The sequence below is a fragment of the Mastacembelus armatus genome, chromosome 7, assembly GCF_900324485.2.
Source record: "Mastacembelus armatus chromosome 7, fMasArm1.2, whole genome shotgun sequence".
NCBI lineage: Eukaryota > Metazoa > Chordata > Actinopteri > Synbranchiformes > Mastacembelidae > Mastacembelus > Mastacembelus armatus.
In genome coordinates, this window is record NC_046639.1 from 3,764,587 (window position 1) to 3,789,986 (window position 25,400).

General features: G+C 39.8%; 1 protein-coding gene across 4 annotated transcripts; it reads left to right on the forward strand.

Annotated features, from left to right (window-relative positions):
* The first annotated feature begins 887 nt into the window (after positions 1-887).
* dnah12 (dynein, axonemal, heavy chain 12) lies at positions 888-24,530 on the forward strand. 4 transcript variants are annotated; one of them, XM_026333356.1, is made up of 74 exons: positions 888-1,021; positions 1,150-1,344; positions 1,696-1,792; positions 1,913-1,939; positions 2,017-2,206; positions 2,293-2,362; positions 2,466-2,624; positions 2,708-2,903; positions 3,297-3,485; positions 3,598-3,751; positions 3,846-3,937; positions 4,045-4,223; positions 4,310-4,445; positions 4,557-4,682; positions 4,768-4,902; positions 5,207-5,400; positions 5,479-5,722; positions 5,833-6,018; positions 6,120-6,320; positions 6,454-6,648; positions 6,733-6,854; positions 6,941-7,076; positions 7,193-7,339; positions 7,484-7,603; positions 7,987-8,143; positions 8,257-8,429; positions 8,543-8,695; positions 8,774-9,013; positions 9,301-9,546; positions 9,660-9,779; positions 9,970-10,079; positions 10,227-10,410; positions 10,518-10,658; positions 10,770-10,853; positions 11,306-11,494; positions 11,629-11,748; positions 11,978-12,166; positions 12,243-12,394; positions 12,570-12,708; positions 12,886-13,052; positions 13,169-13,424; positions 13,498-13,794; positions 13,968-14,146; positions 14,366-14,558; positions 14,732-14,893; positions 14,995-15,189; positions 15,657-15,790; positions 15,876-16,038; positions 16,122-16,202; positions 16,833-17,009; positions 17,110-17,241; positions 17,367-17,456; positions 17,539-17,679; positions 17,790-18,031; positions 18,123-18,270; positions 18,364-18,509; positions 18,684-18,898; positions 18,989-19,181; positions 19,283-19,475; positions 19,568-19,740; positions 19,850-19,990; positions 20,103-20,261; positions 20,386-20,681; positions 20,772-21,025; positions 21,129-21,269; positions 21,389-21,526; positions 21,604-21,837; positions 21,949-22,137; positions 22,795-22,898; positions 22,997-23,201; positions 23,352-23,489; positions 23,597-23,688; positions 23,791-23,858; positions 24,051-24,530. In XM_026333356.1, the coding sequence occupies exons 2-74, from the start codon at positions 1,166-1,168 to the stop codon at positions 24,242-24,244; spliced, it is 11,901 nt and encodes a 3,966-aa protein (XP_026189141.1). In that variant the 5' UTR covers positions 888-1,021; positions 1,150-1,165; the 3' UTR covers positions 24,245-24,530. The 4 variants fall into 4 exon arrangements, with proteins under 4 accessions (XP_026189141.1, XP_026189143.1, XP_026189142.1 ...); XM_026333358.1 differs by having other exon boundaries at positions 20,386-20,606; XM_026333357.1 differs by having other exon boundaries at positions 1,705-1,792.
* Positions 24,531-25,400: the final 870 nt, after the last annotated feature.

The window sequence follows — 25,400 nt, forward strand, 5'->3', positions numbered from 1 at the left end:
TCTGCCATCCTCTTGACACATGAAGTGTTCAGGTACATGCTGGCACCAATTATTGCTTCTGCAGCTTCTGCAGGCCTAATCCATCTGACCTCATGACCATAGAGCCTGTATGTTTATAGAGGGCTTTGTGAACTGCCTCCACTACATTTTAGAGGTAAGTGTTGTACTCCCCGTTTGTTTACTGTGCCACATGTATTTGTTTGACTGTGGTTATTAGTCTGGACCATATTTTTGCATACAAAAATAATTTTGAAATATGATAAAACTGCACAACAGCACATAGAAATAGAGCCAAACCAATGAACTGAATCTTTTGTGATAAAGATTTAATTTTCATGTTAACATGCTAAAACAAATTGAACAAAAATACTGTAATATGAAAATTGTGAAAGCATTTTCTGAATTTTCTCCAGGAGATTAATTCATGATTAACATAATCAGTAAAATCAAAATAATCAATGTATAAGGTAGTCAACACTAGGAAGAACTAGTGTTGACTACCATTAATGTACTTAATGTAAACATTTAAATGACATATTAATACATTAATATTGAAATCACCCACATTTTCTTCATTCACCAATTCAAAGTACATTTTTCTGACTAATAATCTTACTTACATATGAGCATTTATGTATATCAGATCATACTTAAATGCTTTTATGTACCGTTAAGTAACTTCTCCTGTAAATAGATTATTCTTATGTTCAGTACCTGAATACTTCTTCCATCAGTGAAGCAAACTATAATACAATCACTGCTAATTTTATTATATCATTATTGTAATGCATACTGTGGTCATCTTTATTTCCTAAATTAAAAAAAATAAAACATGTTAGCAGCAGGTGTAAACATGACGAGTTCCGCCTCTCTCCTGCACTGTTTCCTGTTACTATGGTAACGAGGCTGCTAACTCCAGTCACAAAAGTCCCTTCGGCTGCTAAACTGTGTTAAACGACAGTAACTTAGTTTTGCTATCAGCAATCTAATCGAAGTCAGACTATATTGAATGAGCGAACAGGTAAAATGACAGCTAGCCTGTTGTTATTCAGTGCAATGGACATTTTAGTTACATTAGCTACTTCTGCGACTTAACTTACGAAACGTGCAACCTGCTCTCAGTTTATTTTTGCTTCTGGTCCTTTTCAGTGGCCTGTTGCCGCAGATGGCCACCTCTCCCGGAGTTGTCAAAGCCCCAGCGCTGAAGGCCATGTCAAAGATCGCAGTGCTGCCGCCGATACCAGGCACACAGCAGCCTGAGCAGATAGCAGAGAAGATAACTGTTCACCAGAGGCTGCTGGGGCACAGGAGTAAAGTACAACAAGAGCAACTTCATATGATACTGTATGTTTTCAGCTCCTTTACAGTCAGTGATAACCACAAATAGCCTGTAGGAGAATGATCCCACTATCTAATTTAGGCAGCTCATTGATAAGCTGGACACTGGGATTCCTGTAATGTAACTGCCTGCTGACTGACTTAGTTAAGCTCAAGCTCAGATTGGGATTCCACTCAAAGAACAATAAAGTTAAAGCTATAGCCCACGACCTTATACAAACAAGAAACAATAGACAAAGTATGCATTTTAGTGCAATATGTAACATTTTCAAGTAACGTTGACGTTAATACCTGTCACTGTAACGTTAATCCAACGTTAAGACCATAAAACAACAGCAAACTTGTCTCATATCCAAGTTATTCCAGGGTGTCCAGAGCGATGGAGGCTTACAGGCAGAGCAACGAGAGGAGAACAGCCGACAGACACTCACCAGAGCCACAGTTCCCACCTTCTGTATGACAGTTTTCTTTATGCATACGATGAAAATATAAATGTGCATACAAATATTACAGTATTTAATATGGCATGTTTTGTCATACGATCTAAATGTCTTTTATAAAACTTATTTTACAGATGCTTAGCGAAGAGCGAAAGCGTAAGGTAAGTTTGATTTTTAGCTCTAAATGTAACCAATTTTTATATGTAAGCCGTGCCCTTATTTTTGGCCTTGTTTGCAGATGAACTACATGTTCTTAAAAAAGCTTGTGGAGAGCCGCCCATTTGCACCAATCCAGCAGCAATGGTTGGACTCTATTGTTTGCAGAGTCTCACCTAAACTTACAGACAGCCCTGAGAAAAATAAGCTGCTACAAGAGCTTTGCATGGAAGTCACCAATGACTTCCGCAATGTGATTGTCAAGCACACAGGTATTGTCATTTATTTATTCATGTTTAAACAGCATAGCCTATGCTTGGTATATCATGTCTCATTATGCTATATTCATTCACTTTAGTGGACACAGTACTAAAGAATCCACAGATAGAAGAATCAGTCTCAGAAAAACAGACTGTTCTCCAACCAAAGTGAGTTTCTAATGTATACAAATGATTTTTATCACTGCAATAACCAAATGCTAGTTCCTATTCTTAATGCTCTACTCTAAAACGCATTTTCATCGTTTGGCAGAATTCTTGATTTCTCCCAAACTTGGCATAGCAGCTTTATCAGAAGACGCAAGATTATAAAGGCAAATTTGCACATTCTTCATCCGGTGATGAAAACTGTCTTGGATATTAGTCACAGGACTTTTTCTCCACTGGTCCTGGTTGATCTTACAGGAATCAGGTAGAAAAAATAATACATGTAACAAGACCTAACTGCAGTAAATCATGTTAGGTCTTGTTACACTTTGTTTCTGATTGGTTCAGGGATTCAGGGCCTTTGGACTGTAAGAGCCTACAGAACAAAATGGCTGTGGAGTGTAAGAGGACTGAAGATCGTATCATGAATACCTGGTTTCCCAGAGTCATCAACTTACTGACTAGTAAAGAAACACTGAACAGAGTTAAAGAGGAGAAACTGGACTCTTTCTATGAATGTGCATCCACTCTTATCTCCAATCAGGTAACATAATGCTGGTTTTAGACTATTTGACTTAGGAATTAAAAAATAATAATTCTTTTTTTTTAAATCACTAAATTATCAAATTCCGTACACCTAACAAAAACATTACATAACAAAAGTAGTTGTTTGATATCTAGTTGTAAATTGAAACACACCTAAAGACACGTTGAAAGAACAAACTGAGGTTAGTCTCTTTACTGCTGCTTGTATTGTAAATTGAATTGGTCAACAGTGATTGTAAACTGTAATCTCATCATTTAATACAAAATACTACAAATATATTTCATTGAGAAGTAATTATGTGTTTTTTAAATACATAAAATGTATATGTGTATGTAGTGTTCTTTGTATGCATCTTCCTTGTTTATATATTTTTCTTTTGTGAATTCCTAGTTGAAATTCTTGCTTCAGAAAAGTGTAGAGGAGTTTGTCAATGTATTTGAGCCAAGCAATCACCACCGCCTGCCACTTTTTCGTATGGCTTTGACATTTGATGATGAAAAGATGGAAATTTACCCCACCTTACAAGATCTGGAAGCTGCTGTTTTTGAGATCCTTAATTACATCAAAAATACGTTGCAGGTAAGGTTATGTACAATAGTCACAAAAAGGACAATTGGTTTAGACTCTTTACGGAACATTTTCATTTTGTAAATTATGGGCTAGCATTGACATGTACGGCATTGATTCACAGAAAGTACAGACAGTCCAGTCATGGTTGACACAAGCCACATCTTCGTTTGTGGATGCGAAGTTGGCTGATCACATCCTTGCCTGGGCTCAGGTCACTATAAAGACTGCTGTGTACAAGAATCTGGAGGAACCTGACAACCATCTCCAGAGTTATGGTGATTGATAGTCTAATCCTTTTTTGTAAATATATCATTGACTTTAAGTCAGTTCATTGCTGACTTTTCTGCTTTATTTTACTTTATTTTGCAGTTAACAGCTATGACTGGCTTGTCAATGGAACTGCACAAGCTCAAGTGGAGGTGTTCATGGAAGAGGAGCACTCTTTTGATGAGTATACTAAGGTAACAGGGAGGTTCTTAAAACTTAATTGAGGCTACACGTTAAATGCCTGTTCTTGCCTTGCCAGTGTTTCCTGACTGTCACTGCATAATCTCACTGCTTTTTAAAGCAAGTGGAGGAGTTTCGTGCACTGTCAAAGGAGATTATGAGCCTCCCAGCAAAAGCCCACTTCACAATGGTCCATCTGGACTGTGAAGAGCTAAAACAAGGGCTGGCCAACAAAGCCAAGACCTATGCTGAAATACTTCTTAAGAAATTGATAACTAGCCATCGTGAGCAAAATCTGCAGTGAGTAACAGTCTTCAAAAAAACTGTGCTGTAGCATAAATTCTCACAGGTAATGGTTATTTAATACTTCCTATATCTGTTTAAAGGATCTGCTCTGAATTTGAAACCATAAGAGGTAAAGCTCTGAAGGTCCCAGAGACTATAGAGGACATGACTGAGATGACTGATTACATAAATTTCATTAAGGCAAAAGGAATTGCAGAACTTAATGAAAAAATAAAGGTTAGTAATCTGGTGACTGGCTCTACCTGTTGTTGTTTACACACAAGTTATGTTATACTGTTATACTGAATCAGTTATAACTTTATTAGCTACCACATTGTATTCTAACAGGAGGCCTGCTGCAGACTGATCTACCTCTTGGATGTCCATATTATTGAGCCAGAGGAGCTTGAGCTTAATTCAACTGTCTTTCTCTGGCCGAAAAACATCCTTCAAGTCTTTGAACTCGGTGATGGGGTAATATACTGTGTCTGCCTACAGCATTATACCATGGATGATTTTTATGGATGCCCTGATTCTGGATAGGTGTGTTACTTTCTAGGTGATGCAAACAGCCAAGCAGAAAGGGGAGCAGGAGCTGCTTGTGACCAGAGAAAGATTAATGGTACAGCTGGAGAAGTTGGGGCGCAGGATTGAGGAATTCCCACATTGCTGTGAACTGGATATGATGCAGCGGGTACAGTGTCATTAGTACTTTTAGATACAGTACTACAGGAATAATTCAACATTTCAGGGAATACACATATTTACTGTCTTCGTCCTATCTGCTTTTGAAAAGGATTGCAGTGAGTGATGAGTCCACATATATAGATTCTATTTTACATTTAGAAGCTTTCATTTTTCCAATTCAAGACACATATAAAGCTTGGTTTTGTTTCATTTTGTTTGCATTCAGAACATCTTTTCAGAGCATCTGTGGTACATCTGAGTATGTGGGACTGTGCTGGAGATGTAATTGTATGTTATTACTTTTTGGACAGTATGTTACAGATGTCAGAACAGTTCAGAAACTGCTCCAGGAGGCTGAAGAGGAAATCAGCTTCATTAACAAAGGAGAGGCCTTCTACAAATGGGACCTCACATGTTACCCAGAAGTTGAGGTTATTAAAGAGAGTACTGAGCCATATCAGAAGCTGTTTGGACTTGTACTGAAGTGGCAGCGCACAGAGAACAGGTCTGTTGTTAGTTTTGTGCATGCTTAGGTTTTAATTTGAAAAAAAAAAACATAACTATTTATCCTCTAAATTTATAGATGGATGGATGGTTCCTTCCAAGAGCTAGATGGTGAGAGCATGGACGTAAAAGTGGATGAGTTCTATAGGGAGATCTTCAAGATGCTGAAGTTTTTCCAACAGAAACAAAGCAAGACTGAGCAAGAAATGGAGAAAATTCCTCGGAAGACTAGGTCACGACCTAATGAGGATGATCCAAGAAAGCAAGAGAACTCCACAATACTTTTGTGTTCTACTGTAATGGAGCAGATTAAAGCTTTCAAGGTATTGTATGAAACTCTTATTTGATAAAGGCTTATGAGGAAGTCTTGCAGTAAGTGGAGTCCTGGGTCCTGATGCTAAATCCATTATGTGGAATGTGCCTGTGTCAACAGAACCATATCCCTGTAGTGTCCATCTTGTGTAATCCAGGCATCAGAGATCGCCACTGGGACCAAATGTCAAAGATAGTGGGGTATAACCTTACTCCTGACTCTGGTACTACACTACGCAAAGTTCTCCAACAAAGCCTTACTCCTTACCTGGAAGAATTTGAGTCCATCAGTGCTGCTGCTAGTAAAGTGAGATCTCCTGAATTTGCATTTAAAGGGCATTAAACTGAATTCTAAATCTGTGTTAAATACTATATATCCAACTATATATCCACACCTTGTCCCTGCAGGAGTTCTCTCTGGAGAAGGCCATGAAAACCATGGTGCAGATTTGGGATCATATTTCTTTCCACCACCAACCATACAGGGAGACAGGAGTGTATATCCTGACTGCCTTGGATGAGATTCAGACAATGCTAGATGACCAGATTGTGAAGACTCAGACTATGAGGGGTTCACCATTCATTAAACCTTTTGAAAATGAGATTAAGGTGAGCTTCAAATTTTGTGGTTTATCTTCATGACAACAAATATATGTGCAAGATGCAAGAGAGTTCTAGCAGCTGGGAGTAGTTTAAGACTACCCAGTGTTGTACAGTTTAACTTTTTGTTTTTTGACCTCAGCTGTGGGAGGAACGTCTGCTTCGTATCCAGGAAACCATAGATGAGTGGCTGAAGGTGCAGGCCCAGTGGCTTTACCTGGAGCCCATCTTCTCTTCTCAGGACATCATGCAGCAGATTCCTGAAGAGGGACGACTTTTCCAAATTGTTGACAAAAACTGGAAAGAGATCATGAGGCACTGTGTTAAGAACCCGAAGGTACATTTAGTGACCCCATTTTCTAAAATTAAATCAAATCTGTAAGACACATTGTTTGAGTTAACTGATGATTTGTAATTGCAGATTCTGCCTGCAACCTCAATGCCTGGTTTGCTAGAGAAACTGCAAAATTCCAACAACCTTCTTGATAACATTATGAAAGGACTGAATGCCTATCTGGAGAAGAAGCGTCTGTTTTTTCCACGGTAAACAGAGATTTTGCGCTGTCTTGTTGGACCAGCTCTTTGTTGATATCACAGATTTTTATCCCTATTATCAATGCTGGTTACAGGTTCTTCTTCTTGTCCAATGATGAAATGCTGGAGATTCTGTCTGAGACCAAGGACCCACTGCGAGTGCAGCCCCATCTGAAAAAATGCTTTGAGGGTATTTCCAAACTGGACTTCCTACCCAATTTGGATATTCAGGCAAGGAAGTCACACCAATTGTTCCGTGACACCATGATTAATACTTTAGCAAAAGAAGTTGCTGTTGTTGTTGAACTACTTTTGCTTTTATTACAACTGCATACTGTTCTGACCAGGCCATGTATAGCAGTGAAGGAGAGCGTGTCCAGCTAATCCAGCATATCTCCACATCTGAAGCCAAAGGAGCTGTGGAGAAGTGGCTGGTGCAGGTGGAGGAAGTCATGCTTCGCAGTGTCAGAGATGTAATAGCCCGATCACGGCTGGTGAGATCACTTTTCTCTAGACTTTAAATAATATGCAGTTTGATGACTTGTTACCTCTAAATACCTTCAGATTATGTATGGATCATATGCTGCAGCTGGAGAATCTCATGTTTTTCTTACTGAGTATCATATTGACATTGACAGGCCTATGCTGAAACTGTGCGGAGCCAGTGGGTTAAAGAGTGGCCTGGACAGGTGGTGCTTTGCACCTCACAGATTTTTTGGACTTTGGAGGTTCATGAAGCCATCAGAGCAGGCTCTGTAGTAGGTTTTCACATAGTTTTTTTTCTGAAAAATATATATTTTTTATTGATTGAAATAATGAAAATTATAATAGTGAATAGTGTTTTTTCTGAATATGAGAAGTTTTATTTGTGCAAATGTCTAGTTATAAACTCAACTTCACTAAACTGATAAGAATTATTCGTAATAGATTATTATATAAGTAATAGATTCAGTCTAATAATAATGCTGTAGATGTTTATGAATTTTTATAACAATAACTAGCTAATAGCTGGTAGCTGGTAGCAATGATTTGTTTTGTTTCTGGCTGAGTGACCTGAATTTTTCTCTGGATCAGCGTGACACTTTAACAGTATTAATTTGGGAGAAAAAGCAAAATAGGAGCTGGGCTTTTGTCCTTGCAGGGTTTGAAGAACTACTATCAGCAACTCCAGAGTCAGCTGAATGACATTGTGGAGCTGGTAAGAGGGGCACTGCCCAAACAAACACGGATCACTTTAGGGGCGCTGGTCACAATTGATGTCCATGCTAGGGATGTGGTCATGGAGCTCATTGAGAAAGGTATCTCGTAGCACAGAGTAAAGAGTTAATTACTGTAACAGCACTTTGCCATTTAGAAACAGCATCCAAAAAAATACTTGTCAAATATAATGATGAGTGTCTGTGTTTAACAGGTGTATCACATGAAACAGATTTCCAGTGGCTAGCGCAGCTGCGTTATTACTGGAGCAATGACAATGTTCGTGTTCGTATAATAAATTGTGATGTGAAGTATGCCTATGAGTACTTGGGGAACTCACCACGATTGGTCATCACTCCACTTACTGACAGATGCTACCGGACCCTGGTAAAATAAAAGAGAAGTAGTCAACCTGAATGTTTGTCATGTTTTATTTTATTTGCACTGCAGTCTGGTACGGTATTTTGATAATAAATTCCAAATCCCTTCTTCTGTTTTAGATAGGAGCTTTCTATCTGAATTTAGGTGGTGCCCCTGAGGGTCCTGCTGGAACAGGAAAGACTGAAACGACCAAAGATTTAGCCAAAGCTCTAGCAGTGCAGTGCGTGGTATTCAACTGTTCTGATGGGCTGGATTATCTCGCTATGGGCAAAGTAAGACTGTTTAGATTTGTAATTCTGATGCAATGAGTATAAATTAAAAAATATGCACTTTGGTGCAATTTTTCATAGTTTTTTAAAGGTCTGGCTTCCTCTGGTGCATGGGCATGCTTTGATGAGTTCAACCGTATCGAACTGGAGGTGCTATCAGTAGTGGCCCAGCAGGTACTCTGCATCCAAAGAGCCATTGAGCAGAAGTTGGAGTACTTTGACTTCGAAGGGACCATGCTCAAACTCAATCCCAACTGCTTTGTGTCCATCACAATGAACCCTGGTTATGCAGGACGCTCAGAACTCCCAGACAACCTTAAGGTCTTTATTCAGTGACATATTTACTGAGACATTGTAGGTGGCATTGTCAGTTATGAATATAATGAATTGGCTCTTGCATACTGTGCATCATTTATGATATTATGTTTTGCATTATAATATTAATCAATTTTTAAAATAATTCTAGCTGGCTTTTCAACATCAAATCATACACTGATGCACTTTTAAACCCCTTCAGTATAATGCAACAAATTATTAGAAAATGGGCTGGTGTCTTAATGCTCATATTGCCATTACCAGATATCATTTTCTGTATTTGTTCTTTGCAGGTGTTGTTCCGAACAGTGGCTATGATGGTCCCCAACTACGCACTGATAGCAGAGATCTCTCTGTATTCATATGGCTTCCTAAACGCCAAACCACTGTCAGTAAAGATTGTGATGACCTACAGGCTCTGTTCTGAGCAGCTGTCCTCCCAGTTCCATTATGATTATGGCATGAGGGCTGTCAAAGCTGTACTTGTTGCTGCAGGAAACCTCAAACTCAAGTTTCCTGATGAGAATGAGGATATACTGGTATTTGAGTTGAAGGAATACATTTTCCAATGTGTCCATACAGAATGCACTAGTTGTGATTTGTTTTAATTTCATTTGAAGTCTTTGACCGTCAGTTATTTCACATGTTGCAGCTCCTGAGGTCCATAAAGGATGTTAATGAGCCCAAGTTTCTCTCCCATGATATTCCTCTATTCAACGGAATCACCAGCGATTTGTTCCCAGGTGTCTCCCTCCCTGAGGCTGACTATCGGGTCAGATGTCATTATTTATTTTTTGTACTAAATCTAAAAATGGCAAGGTATTTGTAATGTTACATGTCCAGGGTGTACCTTTCGCCAAGCTGGGATGTTCTCCTCCTAAGGTTTTCACCTCCTAAGTAGTGTAACTAATGGATATATGGATGTTATATAATATAATCAGTTTTCTTCATATCCTTGGCAGCTATTTCTGGAGGCTGCTGTGGAGTGCTGTAAAAATCACAATGTACAGCCAACAGAAGTCTTCTTACAGAAGATAATTCAGACTTATGAGATGATGATAGTCAGGCATGGGTATGCTATTTTTCAATTTCCCATGTTACCATATTTTGAGAGCTTGCTTACCTTGTTTCCAGTTACTCAGTATTTCCTGACTGGGACTTGGCTTAGAGGGAATTTTTGAGACATGGCATTACATAAATATACTCTTTTATATATCAGATTCATGCTTGTGGGAGAACCCTTTGCTGGAAAAACCAAAGTGCTCCATGTGCTAGCTGACACTCTGACTCTAATGAATGAGAGAGGGTATGGTGATGAGGAGAAGGTCATCTTCAGGACACTGAACCCAAAGTCAATCACCATGGGACAGCTCTTTGGGCAGTTTGATCTAGTTTCTCATGAGGTTGGCCTGGATCTTGAAACCTCTTGCACTCGCACTGTAACACATGATATAGAGCTGGTACTGCAAATTCCCTTTGTTCTCACCTTTTTGCTTTTCCACATTATTAGTGGACAGATGGGATTGTGGCCAACACATTTCGTGAGTTTGCATCAGCTGACACACCAGACCGTAAATGGGTGGTGTTTGATGGTCCCATAGATACACTGTGGATTGAGAGCATGAACACTGTGCTGGATGACAATAAAAAGGTAAATATTATACATTTTAAATTTTGCTATCGTAGTAATGGGTTTATGTAACATTTTGTTTGATTTTCACATTATGAGTAAGATCATCTTTGCATTCCTCTTTCTTCACAGTTGTGCCTGATGAGTGGTGAGATCATCCAGATGTCCAGTCAGATGAGTCTGATTTTTGAAGCAATGGATCTGTCTCAGGCCTCTGTAAGTTTACACTCTGAAATAAAATGTGTTAATTTTCTGATGTATGTAACATCTCAAAGTTTAACACTTGATCGTATTGCTAGTGCATTTGCTGAAGGGTCACCAAGGTTCTTGATGGATTTGTGAAGAGCATTTGATTAGCCATATACAAACTAGCCAATATACAAACTATTGTGTGTTAACCAAAGAGCAGAGACGTTGATTTTTTAATATGTTCATCTCAGCAGGTATTTTTATCACAAAAAATCTAAGGCCATTAAGAATTATGTCTTTAAGTGTCTTAAAGTTAGGGTATTTAATATTGGCCACTATGTTGTTATTGGCTTCTTTTAAATCCCAGTTATCAATAATCAGTACCAACTTCAAATTATTAATCATGTTATAGTACCTAGCTTGAGTAAAAGATGTAATGTGATGTCATAGAAAGGTCTTGTTACTTTCTCCCACTGCAGCCTGCCACAGTCAGCCGATGTGGTATGATCTACATGGAACCGGCTCAGTTGGGCTGGGAGCCTTTAGTGATCTCATGGATGAACACGCTTCCTGATGTTCTACAGAGTCCAGACAACCGCTCCCTACTGCTGGAGCTCTTTCACTGGCTCCTGCCACCAGCCCTCAGGATGCTACGTAAACACTGCAGAGTAAGTGACCACAGGCCCCAGAACAATCCAAATAAAAGTGCAATCCAAATATCTGCAGAACATTTAGAAGTTTACATTTATTTATTCATGACACAACGTTTTTGTCATTCTGGATTATGGTTTTGTTTACACAGGAAGTTGTTTCCACTAGCAATAGTAACACTGTGGTGTCCTTGTGTCGACTGTTTGAGATGCTGCTCATTGAACCTGTAAAGGATTATCCAGGGGACAAAACTATTCGCACCTGGGTCATGGTAAAAGGACTCAATCGCTATATCATTTTCAATAACAATGGAAACTTTGTGAAATTGTGAAACTTATGAAATCACCTGCAAATACATGCAACATTTCAGTGTATTTCCATTTTCCATTTACATTCACATTAGATATCTTTGTATGACTCCTCCCCTTACATATATATATATATATATATATATATATATATATATATATATATATATATATATATATATATTATTGCAGGCAGCTTTTGCATTCTCGTTGGTGTGGTCTGTGGGTGGTAGCTGTGATACAGACAGCAGGGAGAGGTTTAGTGACTTCTTCAGAATGAGCGTGTCAGGAAAGATAGACGAAGATCCGATCCCTGCCACTGTGGGAAAGTGGGAGTGTCCAATGGATGAGAAAGGCTTGGTGTATGACTACTTGTATGAGGTGTGTGTAATTACATCACTCAAAAGTGTAGCACATTTGTCTAAATCAGTACATTAAACTGTAATCTCTTATACAGTTTAAAGGTAAAGGCCGGTGGGTTCACTGGAACGATACCATCAAGAATGTCAGTCTGGGGGACAAAAACACCAAAGTGCAAGAGATCATTGTTCCTACCATAGACACAGTTCGCTACACGTACCTCATGGACCTCTGCATCAGCTATGGCGTGTAAATATTGCCAGGGGTCACAGTGGCATTAATCAACAAAATGTCATATGTGATTTATTTGTACTATTATTTTGCTTTCTAGCTGTGGCACATTTCATTATGCATTTTATTCTAATCTGAATGTATTTAAATTTAGTCGAACAGAATTGATTGCATTTTTCGCTACTCTGCTCAGGCCTCTCCTGTTTGTCGGTCCTACTGGAACTGGGAAGTCAGTGTATGTGAAGGAGAAACTGATGAACAATCTCGACAAAGATCTCTATTTGCCATTCTTCATTAGTTTTTCAGCTCGCACTAGTGCCAACCAAACCCAGGTCAGCAGTTAGGAATTATAGATTAAAATGTCTTCTGGAAAATGTTTGGATAACTATGAAATGATAGATGGAGTACTTTATAAATCACAAATGTTATGAGCTGTACAATATAAACAAACAAGAAATCATAATTTTGAAATATTCTCTCTGTTATTATATATTTATTGTGTGTTGCAGAATATCATCATGTCTAGGTTAGATAAGAGAAGGAAAGGAGTGTTTGGCCCCCCCATGGGAAAGAAGTGTGTCATCTTTGTAGATGACATGAACATGCCTGCACTGGAACAGTTTGGCACACAGCCTCCTGTGGAGCTTCTTCGACAGTACATAGATCATGGCAACTGGTATGAGCAAGTCTCTATTAGATGCCAATTTTATATCAGAACAAGAGAAACAATAAATTACTGTGGGAAATTATTCTTCATTAAACAGAAAGACCTTATTTGTTATTTTTGGGCAGGTATGACTTGAAGGATACCTCCAGGATCACTCTTGTTGACCTCCAGCTCATCTCAGCTATGGGGCCCCCTGGTGGTGGGAGAAATGCTGTGACATCTCGCTTCCTGCGGCACTTCAACATTTTTAGCATTAACGCCTTCAGTGATGACACCATGGTTCGCATTTTCTCCAGCATAGTGGCCTTCTATTTCAAAAACCATGAGTTTCCACCTGAATATTTTACTCTGGGCAACCAAATAGTGACAGCTACAATGGAAGTGAGTCCCCTAAAGCCAACTAAGGTTTTCATGTGTAATATGATTTTATTAATTATATCTTGGCTCCTCAAAGGTGTATAAGAAAGCTATGAAGAACCTCCTTCCAACTCCAGCCAAGTCGCACTACACCTTCAACCTCCGGGACTTCTCACGAGTTATCCAAGGCTGTCTGCTGCTGAAGAAGCAGTCTCTGGAGAACAAGCGCACCATGATACGCCTGTTTGTCCACGAGGTCTACAGGGTCTACTATGACCGTCTGGTGGATGAAAAAGATCAAGCATGGCTCTACCAGCTGATGAACAGCATTGTCAGAGATCACTTCAAAGAATCTTTCGACCAAGTGTTTGATCACGTAAAACAAGGCAGTAAAGTAAGCTGAGATTCACTTATATTTTTTCTGTACACTGCAAAAACTATGTCTAAGCTTGTGAGATTTTTTGTTTTTAGATTTTAAATCTGTTGTGTGATGGTGTACACTCAACTTTAATAAGTGACAAAATTTATAAATTTCCATTTGTGCTAACATATGTCTCCCTCTCTCAGCTGGTTGAGGAAGACATGAGGAATCTTCTGTTTGGCGACTACATGAACCCTGACCTGGAGGATGACGAGCGCCTGTATGCAGAGGTGCCGTCAATGGAAAGCTTTGCTCAGGTGGTGGAGACCTGTCTCAGTGAATACAACCAGATGCATAAGAATCACATGAATCTTGTCATCTTCCGGTAAACACCTTTGATACTATAGAGTGAATTCAAATAACATTGATAAAAGATAAAATACTGAGTAAAATATTCAAAGGATTTTTCATGTTATAAGAATAAGGATTATTTAGACTGAACATACAAAGAAATTACTGTATCTTTTACTGTATCTTTTACGCAGCAAATTGATAAAATTAGGTTTTTATAACTTAGTCCTTAATAACCCTCTGCATGATGTAGTTATGTCCTGGAGCACCTGTCCCGTATCAGCCGTTTGTTGAAGCAGCCAGGAGGCAATGCCCTGCTAGTGGGAGTGGGAGGCAGCGGACGCCAGTCTATCACGCGCTTGGCCACATCCATGGCCCACATGAACATATTCCAGCCTGAGATTTCTAAGAGCTATGGCATGACTGAGTGGAGAGATGACCTCAAGGTTGGCTTTACTGTTTAGAATAGGATTCAGTGTCTTGATATTTTTTGTGCATTACATGTATTTTTTCATTCTCTTTTTTTCTCTGCTTGTGATCTAATTTCTGTGTTCAGATAGTGTATTGTATCATACTTATTCACAATACTCTTGTCTCTGTGTTTCTCCTTATACTACAGATGCTGCTGAAAAATGCTGGGGTGAAAGGTCAGAAGACGGTCTTCTTGCTAACTGACGCTCAGATCAAAGATGAGGCTTTTCTAGAAGATGTGGACAGTGTCCTGAATGCAGGGGAGGTGCCTAATCTGTTTGCAATAGATGAGAAGCAAGAGATAATGGAGGTAGGCTGTTATAAGCCCTTATTGCCCCAATTATACATCCTTTAAAAGCTTTATTCATTTGTCTGTTTAACATAACTTTTACATCATCTCTCCTTCTCTAGGCAGTACGTCCCATTGCCCAGGCTGGTAATAAGAATTTGGAGCTGAACCCTTTGACTCTGTTTGCATTCTTTGTGGCACGCTGCAGGGAGAACCTGCACATTGTTGTTGCCTTCAGTCCTATTGGAGAGGCATTTCGAAATCGCTTGCGCCAATTTCCATCTCTTATCAACTGCTGTACTATTGACTGGTTCCAGGTACTGTATACTGTCATTAGGGGGTATTGATTTAAATGTGATATAAAGCTAAATATACTGCATATGCCAGATACTAAAAACACAAAAAAATATGAATGTATCCATCAGTCAAATAGTTATTTGCACTCCTTGGGGTCATAACATTAACTTTTAATGGATAAGCCCAGTAATTTTCTGTGTTTTTTGTTGTGTTCCAGTGTTATGATATATATGTTCAGTTATGCAAGATTATGCAGATACCTTTTCCTGCTATTTTGTATAGCACTAATGGTATTAGAAGCTAACAGAGATCAGGTACGATAAGATAAGTTGACCCTTTAATAGTCACACGGTGTGGAAATTGCGACTATATATAAAAAAACAAAACAAACACAGGCGATTAGCAGCCTTAACAAAGTCTGCAGTCTGTGCATGTTCTTGTCTTTGTTCCTATCCTCAACCTCTTTTTCATTTTTCTGCCTTGACAGCCATGGCCAGAGGAGGCTCTTGAACGAGTAGCAGTGTCCTTCCTGAAGTCACTGGAGATGAGTAAAAATGAGCGGCAGGAGGTTATACCCATCTGCAAAACATTTCATACCTCTGCTCAACAGCTGTCTGAGAGGTGTGACATGCAGTATTTCTGATGTGTACATCCAAAGGTGAAGAACATTTGTATGTTCTTATTTACACTGTTGTTTTCTTTGAAGATTTCTCTCTGAGCTTGGTCGCCATAATTACGTGACACCCACATCCTACCTGGAGCTAATTGCAGCTTTCCAACTGCTGCTTACTCAGAAAAGAGACACTGTGATGAATGCAAAACAGAGGTACACCAATGGCCTGGATAAATTAGCATTTGCTGAATCTCAGGTAATGCAGGGCCACTTTCATGTAAGTTGTTTTGTCTTGTTACACATACGCTAGCCATGAGTTATTTTAACGTCTTTTCGTAGGTGGGTGAGATGAAGAAGGAACTGGTGGACCTACAGCCCAAACTGGAACAAGCCAAGATAGACAATGACAAAATGATGAAGGTGAATAAATAACATCTTTATTCTGCCATAACACTGTGATTGTTGTACACAGCATGGAACAGGGGGTCAAAGGGTTAAATGTATTGGGCTAAAGAATGCATGGTTTTACGGTTTTAGGGTTTTAGAGGCCTGTAAATACCTGCCAACAATTTGTTTTAGTGCTGGTAAAGGCCTAAAGATAGAGGACACCTGACCAAACATGTGGGGTCTTTTCCAATATGAGCTCACCCCTTTTTGTCAAGGTATATAAACCTGAATGTTGAGGAGAAGGACAGAGAATTCTGTAAGTCTTCTGTCCATACGCACGTAATTGAACCTGGGATGATTCACCACACTTGTGTTTGTTGTTGAGAATTACCGAAAATGAATTTCTGCGACAACACTGACTTAGTGTATGTGCTAAATTAACTTCAGTTCAATTCAATTTCAATTGTCATTTTACCATATAGTTCTGTAAAGCAGAATGAGAGTCTCTTTCTCTAAAATAAAGTGCAAAGGTAACAGACATTGTAGTATATACTAAATCACACACAATCACAATTATAAATAGGATAACATAGTAAAGGTAAATGATTATATATATATATATATGTACAGTATATGCATATTGTAAGATGTGATGATCTTCAGGTGATTGAAGTGGAGTCTGTGGAAGTGGAAGCTAAAAGTAAAGTTGTGCGTGTTGATGAGGAGGCAGCAACAGTTAAAGCTAATGAGGCTCAGGCTCTGAAGAATGAGTGTGAGAGTGATTTGGCTGAGGCCATCCCTGCCCTGGAGGCCGCTCTCTCCGCCTTGGACACTTTGAAGGTGAGCACACTTGAATTGTACTGCTTTTCAGCACCTTGTTAAGCCACTCAGAACACCGCATTTTAGTCAGTAGAGTATACTGAGCTGTCTTTTGTTTCAGCCTTCTGATGTCACAATTGTGAAGTCAATGAAAAATCCTCCTTCAGGGGTCAAACTGGTGATGGCAGCTGTGTGTGTGATGAAGGACATAAAGCCGGATAAGATAACTGACCCAGCTGGGACTGGTAAAAAGGTTGGACTAATGGGAAAGACATCTTTTTTTGTCTGCTTTTTATTTTTAGTAAATGCTTATGACAAAAATATTCAAAAACTGCAACTCGTAATAATTTCCGAAGCAGTAACGTGTTTTCTGTGTAGGTTTTTGACTACTGGGGTCCAAGCAAGAAGCTACTGGGTGATATGAACTTTTTACGAGATCTCAGAGAATATGACAAGGATAATATTCCTGTAAGTGTCAGGAAAATGACATTCCGATTAAAGAAAACACCCATGTTTTACTCTTATTAATTCTGCCCTTCCTTCATTACAGGTTCCTGTAATGCAAAAAATCCGTAGTGAGTACATGACTAATCCTGACTTTGACCCCAGTATAGTGGCAAAGGCCTCCTCTGCAGCAGAGGGCTTGTGCAAGTGGATCAAAGCTATGGAGGTTTATGACCGGGTGGCAAAGGTGCTGTGTTTCTGGATTTACTTGGACTTTTTAAAAATGACCTGTCCTAGTGACGTATACGTGCTTGCCCAAACTTTGTCTTTGCTGTCAACCACTCTGTGTGATTTTAGGTTGTGGCTCCAAAGAAGGCCAATCTTGAAGAGGCACAAAAGTCTTTAGCTGATACCATGGCCCTGCTGGACCAGAAGAGAGCTGAGTTAAAGGAGGTGGAGGACCGTTTGGCTGCTCTTCAAAAAACCTTCGAGGAGAAGACAGAAGAGAAGGCTCAGCTGGAGTTTCAGGTGGATTTGTGTGCCAGGAAGTTGGAGAGGGCTGAGAAGCTCATTGGTGGTTTGGGTGGAGAGAAGACCAGGTGATCATGACGCATAAACATATAACATGGTTCATCATTTTCTGCAGTTAAAACAATGATAGTCTAGTGACTGAAAACAATCTGTCTTTAGATGGTCAAAAGCAGCAGATGACCTGCAGAACACATATGACAACCTGACTGGTGATGTTCTGATCTCTGCTGGGGTTATCGCCTATCTTGGAGCTTTCACTGCTGGATTCAGACAAGACTGTACCAAGTTATGGACCAAACTCTGCCAAGTAACCTATAGTATCCTATTTATTTATTTAGCTATGGTATTTAAATTAATTCATTCCTAATTATTTGTTTTTCACATATCTCAAAATCTCCAGTCTAAGAACATTCCATCATCCAGTGACTTCTCTCTCAGTAAGACCCTTGGGGATCCCATTAAGATCAGGGCTTGGAACATTGCAGGCCTTCCCAGTGACTCTTTTTCTATTGACAATGGTGTCATTGTCAGTAATTCTCGTAGATGGTGAGTCAGTTTTTCTGAAATGTTTTGGTAACTGGGCAAAGGTTACTTGCTACTGAAACATGCAGAACATCAATGAAAATGCAGTTTTTGGTAATTAGTAAAAGATGAGTGAGTAAAACTAGCAGTTGAGGTGTATAGTTATTAATCTCACCTTTAATGTTTGTTTTCTCATAGGCCCTTAATGATTGACCCTCAGGGTCAGGCCAACAAATGGGTGAAGAATTCAGAGAAAGACAACAACCTTAGTGTAATCAAGCTGACTGATGCCGACTATATGAGAACTTTAGAAAACTGTATCCAATTTGGAACACCCTTGCTGCTGGAAAATGTAGGAGAGGAGCTAGACCCCTCACTGGAACCACTGCTGCTCAAGCAAACCTTCAAACAAGGTGCTTAGAGTGTGCTATTGCTGTCAAAGCACTGAGATTTCATTTTTAAAAACTGCACATTCTAAATTCAGGCATTGTTGTTTAACTCAGGCGGAGTAGATTGCATCCGGCTCGGGGAGAGCGTGATTGAATACTCTTCCGATTTTCGTTTCTACATCACCACTAAGCTGAGGAACCCCCACTACCTTCCCGAACTGGCCACCAAGGTGTCCCTGCTCAATTTCATGATCACTCCAGAGGGCCTGGAGGACCAGCTGCTGGGGATTGTAGTTGCTAAGGAGAGGTAGGACTCATAAGATAGTCACTTGGAAATGCTCACTTTGGTATTGCACGGAAATACTCCTTGTCACTTAGAGCCTTGTTTCTGTTTCATCTGCTCTACAGGCCTGAACTGGAAGAGGAGAGAAATGCATTAATCCTGCAGTCAGCTGCAAATAAGAGGCAGCTAAAAGAAATAGAGGACAAGATCCTGGAGACACTGCAGTCCTCTAAGGGAAATATTCTTGAGGACGAGAGTGCTATTGAGATTCTAGACTCTGCAAAGATCATGTCCAATGAGATTACCAAAAAACAGCAGGTGTGGAGCATGTACAGAAAAGAGATATGGATTGTGAATGTAATGTGTGTGATATTTGGTTATCTAATTTCCTAACTTTAGATATTTCTCAGATTGCAGAGAAGACAGAAATCAAAATAGCAGAGTCCAGAGAGGGTTACAGAGCCATTGCCAAGCACTCCTCCATCCTCTTCTTCAGTATTGCTGATCTGACCAACATAGACCCTATGTACCAGTACTCTCTCAGCTGGTTTGTCAACCTCTACATTAACTCTATACATGACAGGTAAGTGATGCACATGAAGTGTATTCTGCAGTGGTAACAGCAGTTCAGACTTTTAGAAGTTGGTGTGTGTTTATCTGATGTTTTCTATGTCTTTGCTTTGATTCTTCAGTAACAAGTCCAAGATCTTGGAGAGGAGGCTTCGATACCTGACTGATCATTTCACCTACAACTTGTACTGCAATGTCTGTCGCTCTCTTTTTGAGAAGGACAAACTGCTCTTCTCCTTTCTCCTCTGCTGCAATCTACTCCTGTAAGTGTTGAAGCTATTATGAGAATGAATTAGGTTGGTTTATTTCAGCTTTCATTCAAAAATACCATTTGAATTTTATATTTTGCCTTCTTCTCATGATATTTTGTTTCAGAGCAAATAAGGAGATTGAATATTCAGACTTCATGTTCTTTCTAACTGGAGGTGTGGGTCTGCAGAACACCACTGCTAACCCTGACCCTAGCTGGCTGCAGGACAAAAGCTGGGATGAGATCTGTAGAGCCAATGAGCTACCTGGCTTGCAAGGCATAAAGTAAAAATCATTACTCACTCAACCAAAGATATGCTTTTTCATTAGTTACTGTATGTCTCTCTTTTTTGCGATTACAAATTACGTTTGACTAATAGAGTGGCTCTGACTGTTATTTATTCCACAGAGAAGCTTTTATCAAGTCCCCGGAAAACTTCAAGGCTATTTATGACAGCAAAGAGCCGTGCGATACTCCTCTGCCCACTCCCTGGTGTGACCAACTCAATGACCTGCAGAAAATGATCATTTTTCGCTGTCTCAGGCCTGATAAGATAGTGCCCGCTGTGACTGAATATGTGACTAACAAACTGGGAAAGACATTTGTGCAACCCCCTCCTTTTGACCTAAGTAAGAGCTACCTGGACTCCAACTCCACCATCCCACTTTTGTTTGTACTGTCTCCAGGAGCTGATCCCATGGCTAGTAAGCCTTACAGTACCAATGATTGACAGTCAAGGTCTCATGCAAAAATAAAAGTTCAGTTCAGTTACAAATAACCATGTCCTTCCACAGGCTTACTGAAATTTGCCAGTGACAAGAACATGGGTGGTGCCAAGTTCCAGTCCATCTCTCTGGGTCAAGGGCAGGGCCCCATCGCGGCTAAAATGATATCCACAGCCATGAAGGATGGGACCTGGGTGTGTTTGCAGAATTGTCACCTGGCTGTTTCCTGGATGTCCACCTTAGAGAAGACCTGTGAGGACTTCAGTCCAGCAACATGCCACCCAGATTTCCGCCTTTGGCTCACAAGTTACCCTTCATCCAAGGTACAACACAGTGTATTTCACTCTGAATGAACAACTTCAAGCAGCAAGAAAACTTTTTATTTGAGTAGTAGTCCTTGAGAAATAACTTTCTTTGTGCTATCAGTTTCCAGTGTCCATCCTGCAGAATGGGGTGAAGATGACAAACGAGCCTCCTACAGGACTTCGACTCAACCTACTGCAGTCTTACCTGTCAGATCCTATTTCTGACCCAAACTTCTTTAATAACTGCCCCAGTAAGGAGCTGGTGAGTTGGGAGGAAGCTTATTCTCATTTTGTATGGCACTGCTATTAGCATTTATTTATTTAATAGGTCTATCACACAAAGGACATTCTTTGACTTTTGCATTTCTCCATCTTCTCTAGATTTGGGAAAAGCTCCTTTATGGCTTGTGCTTCTTCCATGGTCTTGTTCAGGAGAGGAGAAAGTTTGGCCCACTGGGCTGGAATATTCCCTATGGCTTCAATGAATCTGACCTCCGTATAAGCATCAGACAGCTACAGGTATTCATTCAGCGATTCAGTGGCTGAGTTTCTATCATCACAACAACCTAAAGTGCTTAATTTCTTCTCCTCTGTAGTTGTTCGTGAACGACTATGATGAGGTGCCCTTCGAGGCATTAACGTATCTGACTGGGGAGTGCAACTACGGCGGTCGTGTGACAGATGACTGGGATAGGCGACTCCTGATGACCATCTTGGCGGACTTCTACAACAGGGACGTCATTGAGAGACCCTGCTACCCTTTCTCACCCAGTGGCGACTACTGTGCTCCTCCAAAATCTGTCTATGAGGACTACGTTGAATTTATCAAGGTGAAAACAACTGCAATAACACACATCAGGAGGATAAATATGCAACTGTTTGTTTCTCCTATTCTTTGTGATGACTTCCAACTGAGTGAAAGTGTCTTTGTTGTGTTGTAGGAACTTCCATTCAGCCAGCATCCAGAGGTGTTTGGGATGCATGAGAATGTCGACATTTCAAAAGATCTTCAGCAGACGAAGTTACTGTTTGATTCACTGCTTCTCACCCAGGGTGGTGGCGCTAAGGGAGGGGGTAGCTCTGGGAGTGACAACACGCTGTATGACATAGCAAATGACATCCTTACCAAGGTATATACCAGTGAAATCTACTCTTCATTTAGCAGTTTACCAGCTATTGGATGGAGGGACACTGGATGTCCCATAAGCTGATTTCTAATGACTCTGATGATCGTCTGATTTTTGCTCTAGCGTCACCACAACAGTCACATGTGGTTTTGAGTGAAATGCTTCAGCAGCTGTTGATGGGTTTGCCATGAAATTTAGTATAAACATTTAAAGCCCTTTCAGGAAGAATTGTGGTAACAGGTGATCTCCAGACTTGTAGTTCAGTGTCATCATCAGGTTAAATTTTTAATATGTCCAGTACCTACAAAACTAATGATGTTCCCATCATAATCAGCTGTACTTCATGTTTAGCATGCTAACACTCTAAACTATAACAGTGAACATGATGAATGTTATTCCTACTTAAAATCAGCATGATGATATTAGCATTTAGCTCAAAACATCACCTCTGACAGACCTTCATTTCAGATACAGAAATGTTTTGCATGTGATGTGATGTGATGTGATGTGATGTTATGTTATGTTATGTTATGTTATGTTATGTTATGTTATGTTATGTTATGTTATGTTATGTTATGTTATGTTATGTTATGTTATGTTATGTGATGTTATGCATTGCACTGAATATTTGTAACTGGCATACTTGCTTATTTCCCCCAGCTTCCAGCTAATTTTGACACAGAAGCAGCACTCTTGAAGTTCCCAGTGCTCTACGAGGAGAGTATGAACACTGTGCTTGTCCAAGAGATGGAGCGCTACAACACGTATGGACAAACAGCTCAGCGCTGATCTGCAAGTACAGGACAGGACATCAGCACATCTTATATAACTTAACTGCTCTGTTTCTCTCTCTCTCTCTCAGGCTGTGTAGCACAATCCGTGTGAGTCTACAGAACCTGCTAAAGGCCATTAAGGGTTTGGTGGTGATGGATGCAGAGTTGGAGGCAGTTGCAGGCAGTTTGATAGTGGGAAAGGTCCCAGAGAAATGGGCAAAACGGTCTTACCCTAGCCTCAAGCCCTTGGGCAGTTATATTACTGACTTCCTCTCCAGGCTGAAGTTTTTGCAGGTGAGTTTGCTAAACAAATATCACTTTGATCAGATTGATGCTATTATTTTTGATTGGTTTTAGCAGAATGCAATGTACGCCTTGTGATTATTCTGGAGCTTCATCCAGGTTTTTACTCCAGCTTTCCATTTTCCCACTTTGTGCCTGCAGGATTGGTACGACACTTGCAAGCCCACTGTGTTCTGGCTGTCTGGCTTCTTCTTCACACAGGCCTTCCTAACTGGGGCTATGCAGAACTACGCCAGGAAACACCATGTCCCCATTGACCTGCTAGGTTTTGATTTTGAGGTGAAAAGACACATACTTTCTAATCCAATTGTCCCCACCACAAAAGTCTTCTCATAGCACAAATATCATGTGAAACTAGGATTATTTTCATGACTTTTATCTTTCAGGTTCTTCCTTTTGATGAGTCTAAAACATCGCCTGAGGATGGTGTTTATGTTATTGGATTGTTTCTGGATGGAGCTCGTTGGGACAAAGGAAGGTACATGTTCATACAAGGGTTATTTTTATAATAGTAGTTATATTGTTGACCAATACAAGAGGACTTGATAAACTTTACCTGTTGTTTGTCTCTGTTATCAAGTGGAGTTCTGGCTGAGCAGTACCTCAAAGTCCTGTTTGACGTGATGCCCATCATCTGGATAAAACCCAGTAAGGATTCTCTTACATTTTACAGTGTTAGCCATTGGACAAATTACATGCATGACATTTGTTTTTTCCGGTGTCTATTTCAAACCCAACATAGTAAACTTGTTGCTGATTTGACTTAATATTTCCTCTCTACTTTCCTGTCTTTCTGCTTCCTATTTGGTTTGTTTCTTTGCTTCCTTCTCTCTCATGCAGCTCAGAAAAGGAGCACTGAGCAGTCTCAGAAACTGTATGTTTGCCCTCTCTACAAGACCAGTGAGAGGAAGGGCACCCTCTCCACCACTGGACACTCCACCAATTTTGTCATCGCCATGATGTTGCCCACCAGCAGGAGTCCTCAACACTGGATCAAACGTGGTGTGGCCATGCTCTGCCAGCTTGATGACTGAGATCAGACAACGCTGAAGACTGAAGCACTTTACCATTGGCACATTAAACACTTTGATGCCTTTTTGAATCTGTTCCTTCACATTGCGAAATAAAACATAAAACATATTTCAAGTGTGTATGTGGTTAGCTATGGAGGAGTAAATGTAATCCAAAATACAACATTAGCTGTGTAATGGAAAAATGAGTTTCAAGGATTGATTATTGTTACTGATTATGATTTTTATTGTTTCTCACTATATTCTTGGTTTTTCAGGTTTGACAGGTTGATTCACAGAGTTCACTAAGGCTCATGTGTTTTTTATAATCATATCTGATGTTTATGTTCTTCCTGACCTAGTATAGTCTGACACTAAGGGACACAGTGTTCTCAAGGATGTTGGTGAGGAGTATCTGGGAGAAAGGTTCCTCGGGACACTGGGTGTGAGGAAGAGACAAATATAATAGAGCACGCTGCAGGATGGAGGGTTAACTGTTGAATGAGAATATAGAGTTTTAGAATACAACCTTATTAGGGAATCACTTTGTAGAACAATAGGGAAGTACAGACTTAATTATTTGATTATGTGAATTATTATTTGCATTTACTTTGTCTGTCTGTATAAGTAGCGGCCTCAGTCTAATAGGAGCTGAACAACTGGGGAAGACTCTGATCAACTGTGTTCTGTTCTGTTCCTTTCTTGCAAGACATATATTCTGAAAAGACAATCTGTCTGCACTCTCTTTATTGCTCATCTAACAGGTTTGGCCACAACAGCTGCATGTCTGATGACATTTTATCCAAAAACTGTGAAACTCAAAGAAATTTAAATTTATGTGGAAGTAAATAAATATGCATCAGATGCACTGTGAAGTTTCAATATAAAACAATGTTAATAATCTTAATATAAGTCCCCATTAAGTCACGAGTTGCTGAAAAATAAACCAGCCCAGCAATTTCACAGAATCCTTTGCATCATGTCAGGTAGCTGTAGCATTACATTTGGAACTAATTTACAATCATGAAGCATTAACAGTGCCTATGATAAACAGTTAAATGGCTTGTGGGCAATTGTCGGAAAGAGTATTTGGAAACAGTGTATGAGACCATAAAGTTTAATACACAGTTCCCGGAAGAGATTGTATAGGAATCAATTCCAATTAATTCTGCAGCAATCT

Coding starts and splice junctions, on each gene's coding strand:
- dnah12 (XM_026333356.1), top strand. CDS start 1,166: ATGGCCACCTCTCCCGGAGTTGTCAAAGCCCCAGCGCTGAAGGCCATG. Junction 4,446..4,556: donor AACTTAATGAAAAAATAAAG/GTTAGTAATCTG, acceptor GTATTCTAACAG/GAGGCCTGCTGCAGACTGAT. Junction 5,723..5,832: donor AGCAGATTAAAGCTTTCAAG/GTATTGTATGAA, acceptor CTGTGTCAACAG/AACCATATCCCTGTAGTGTC.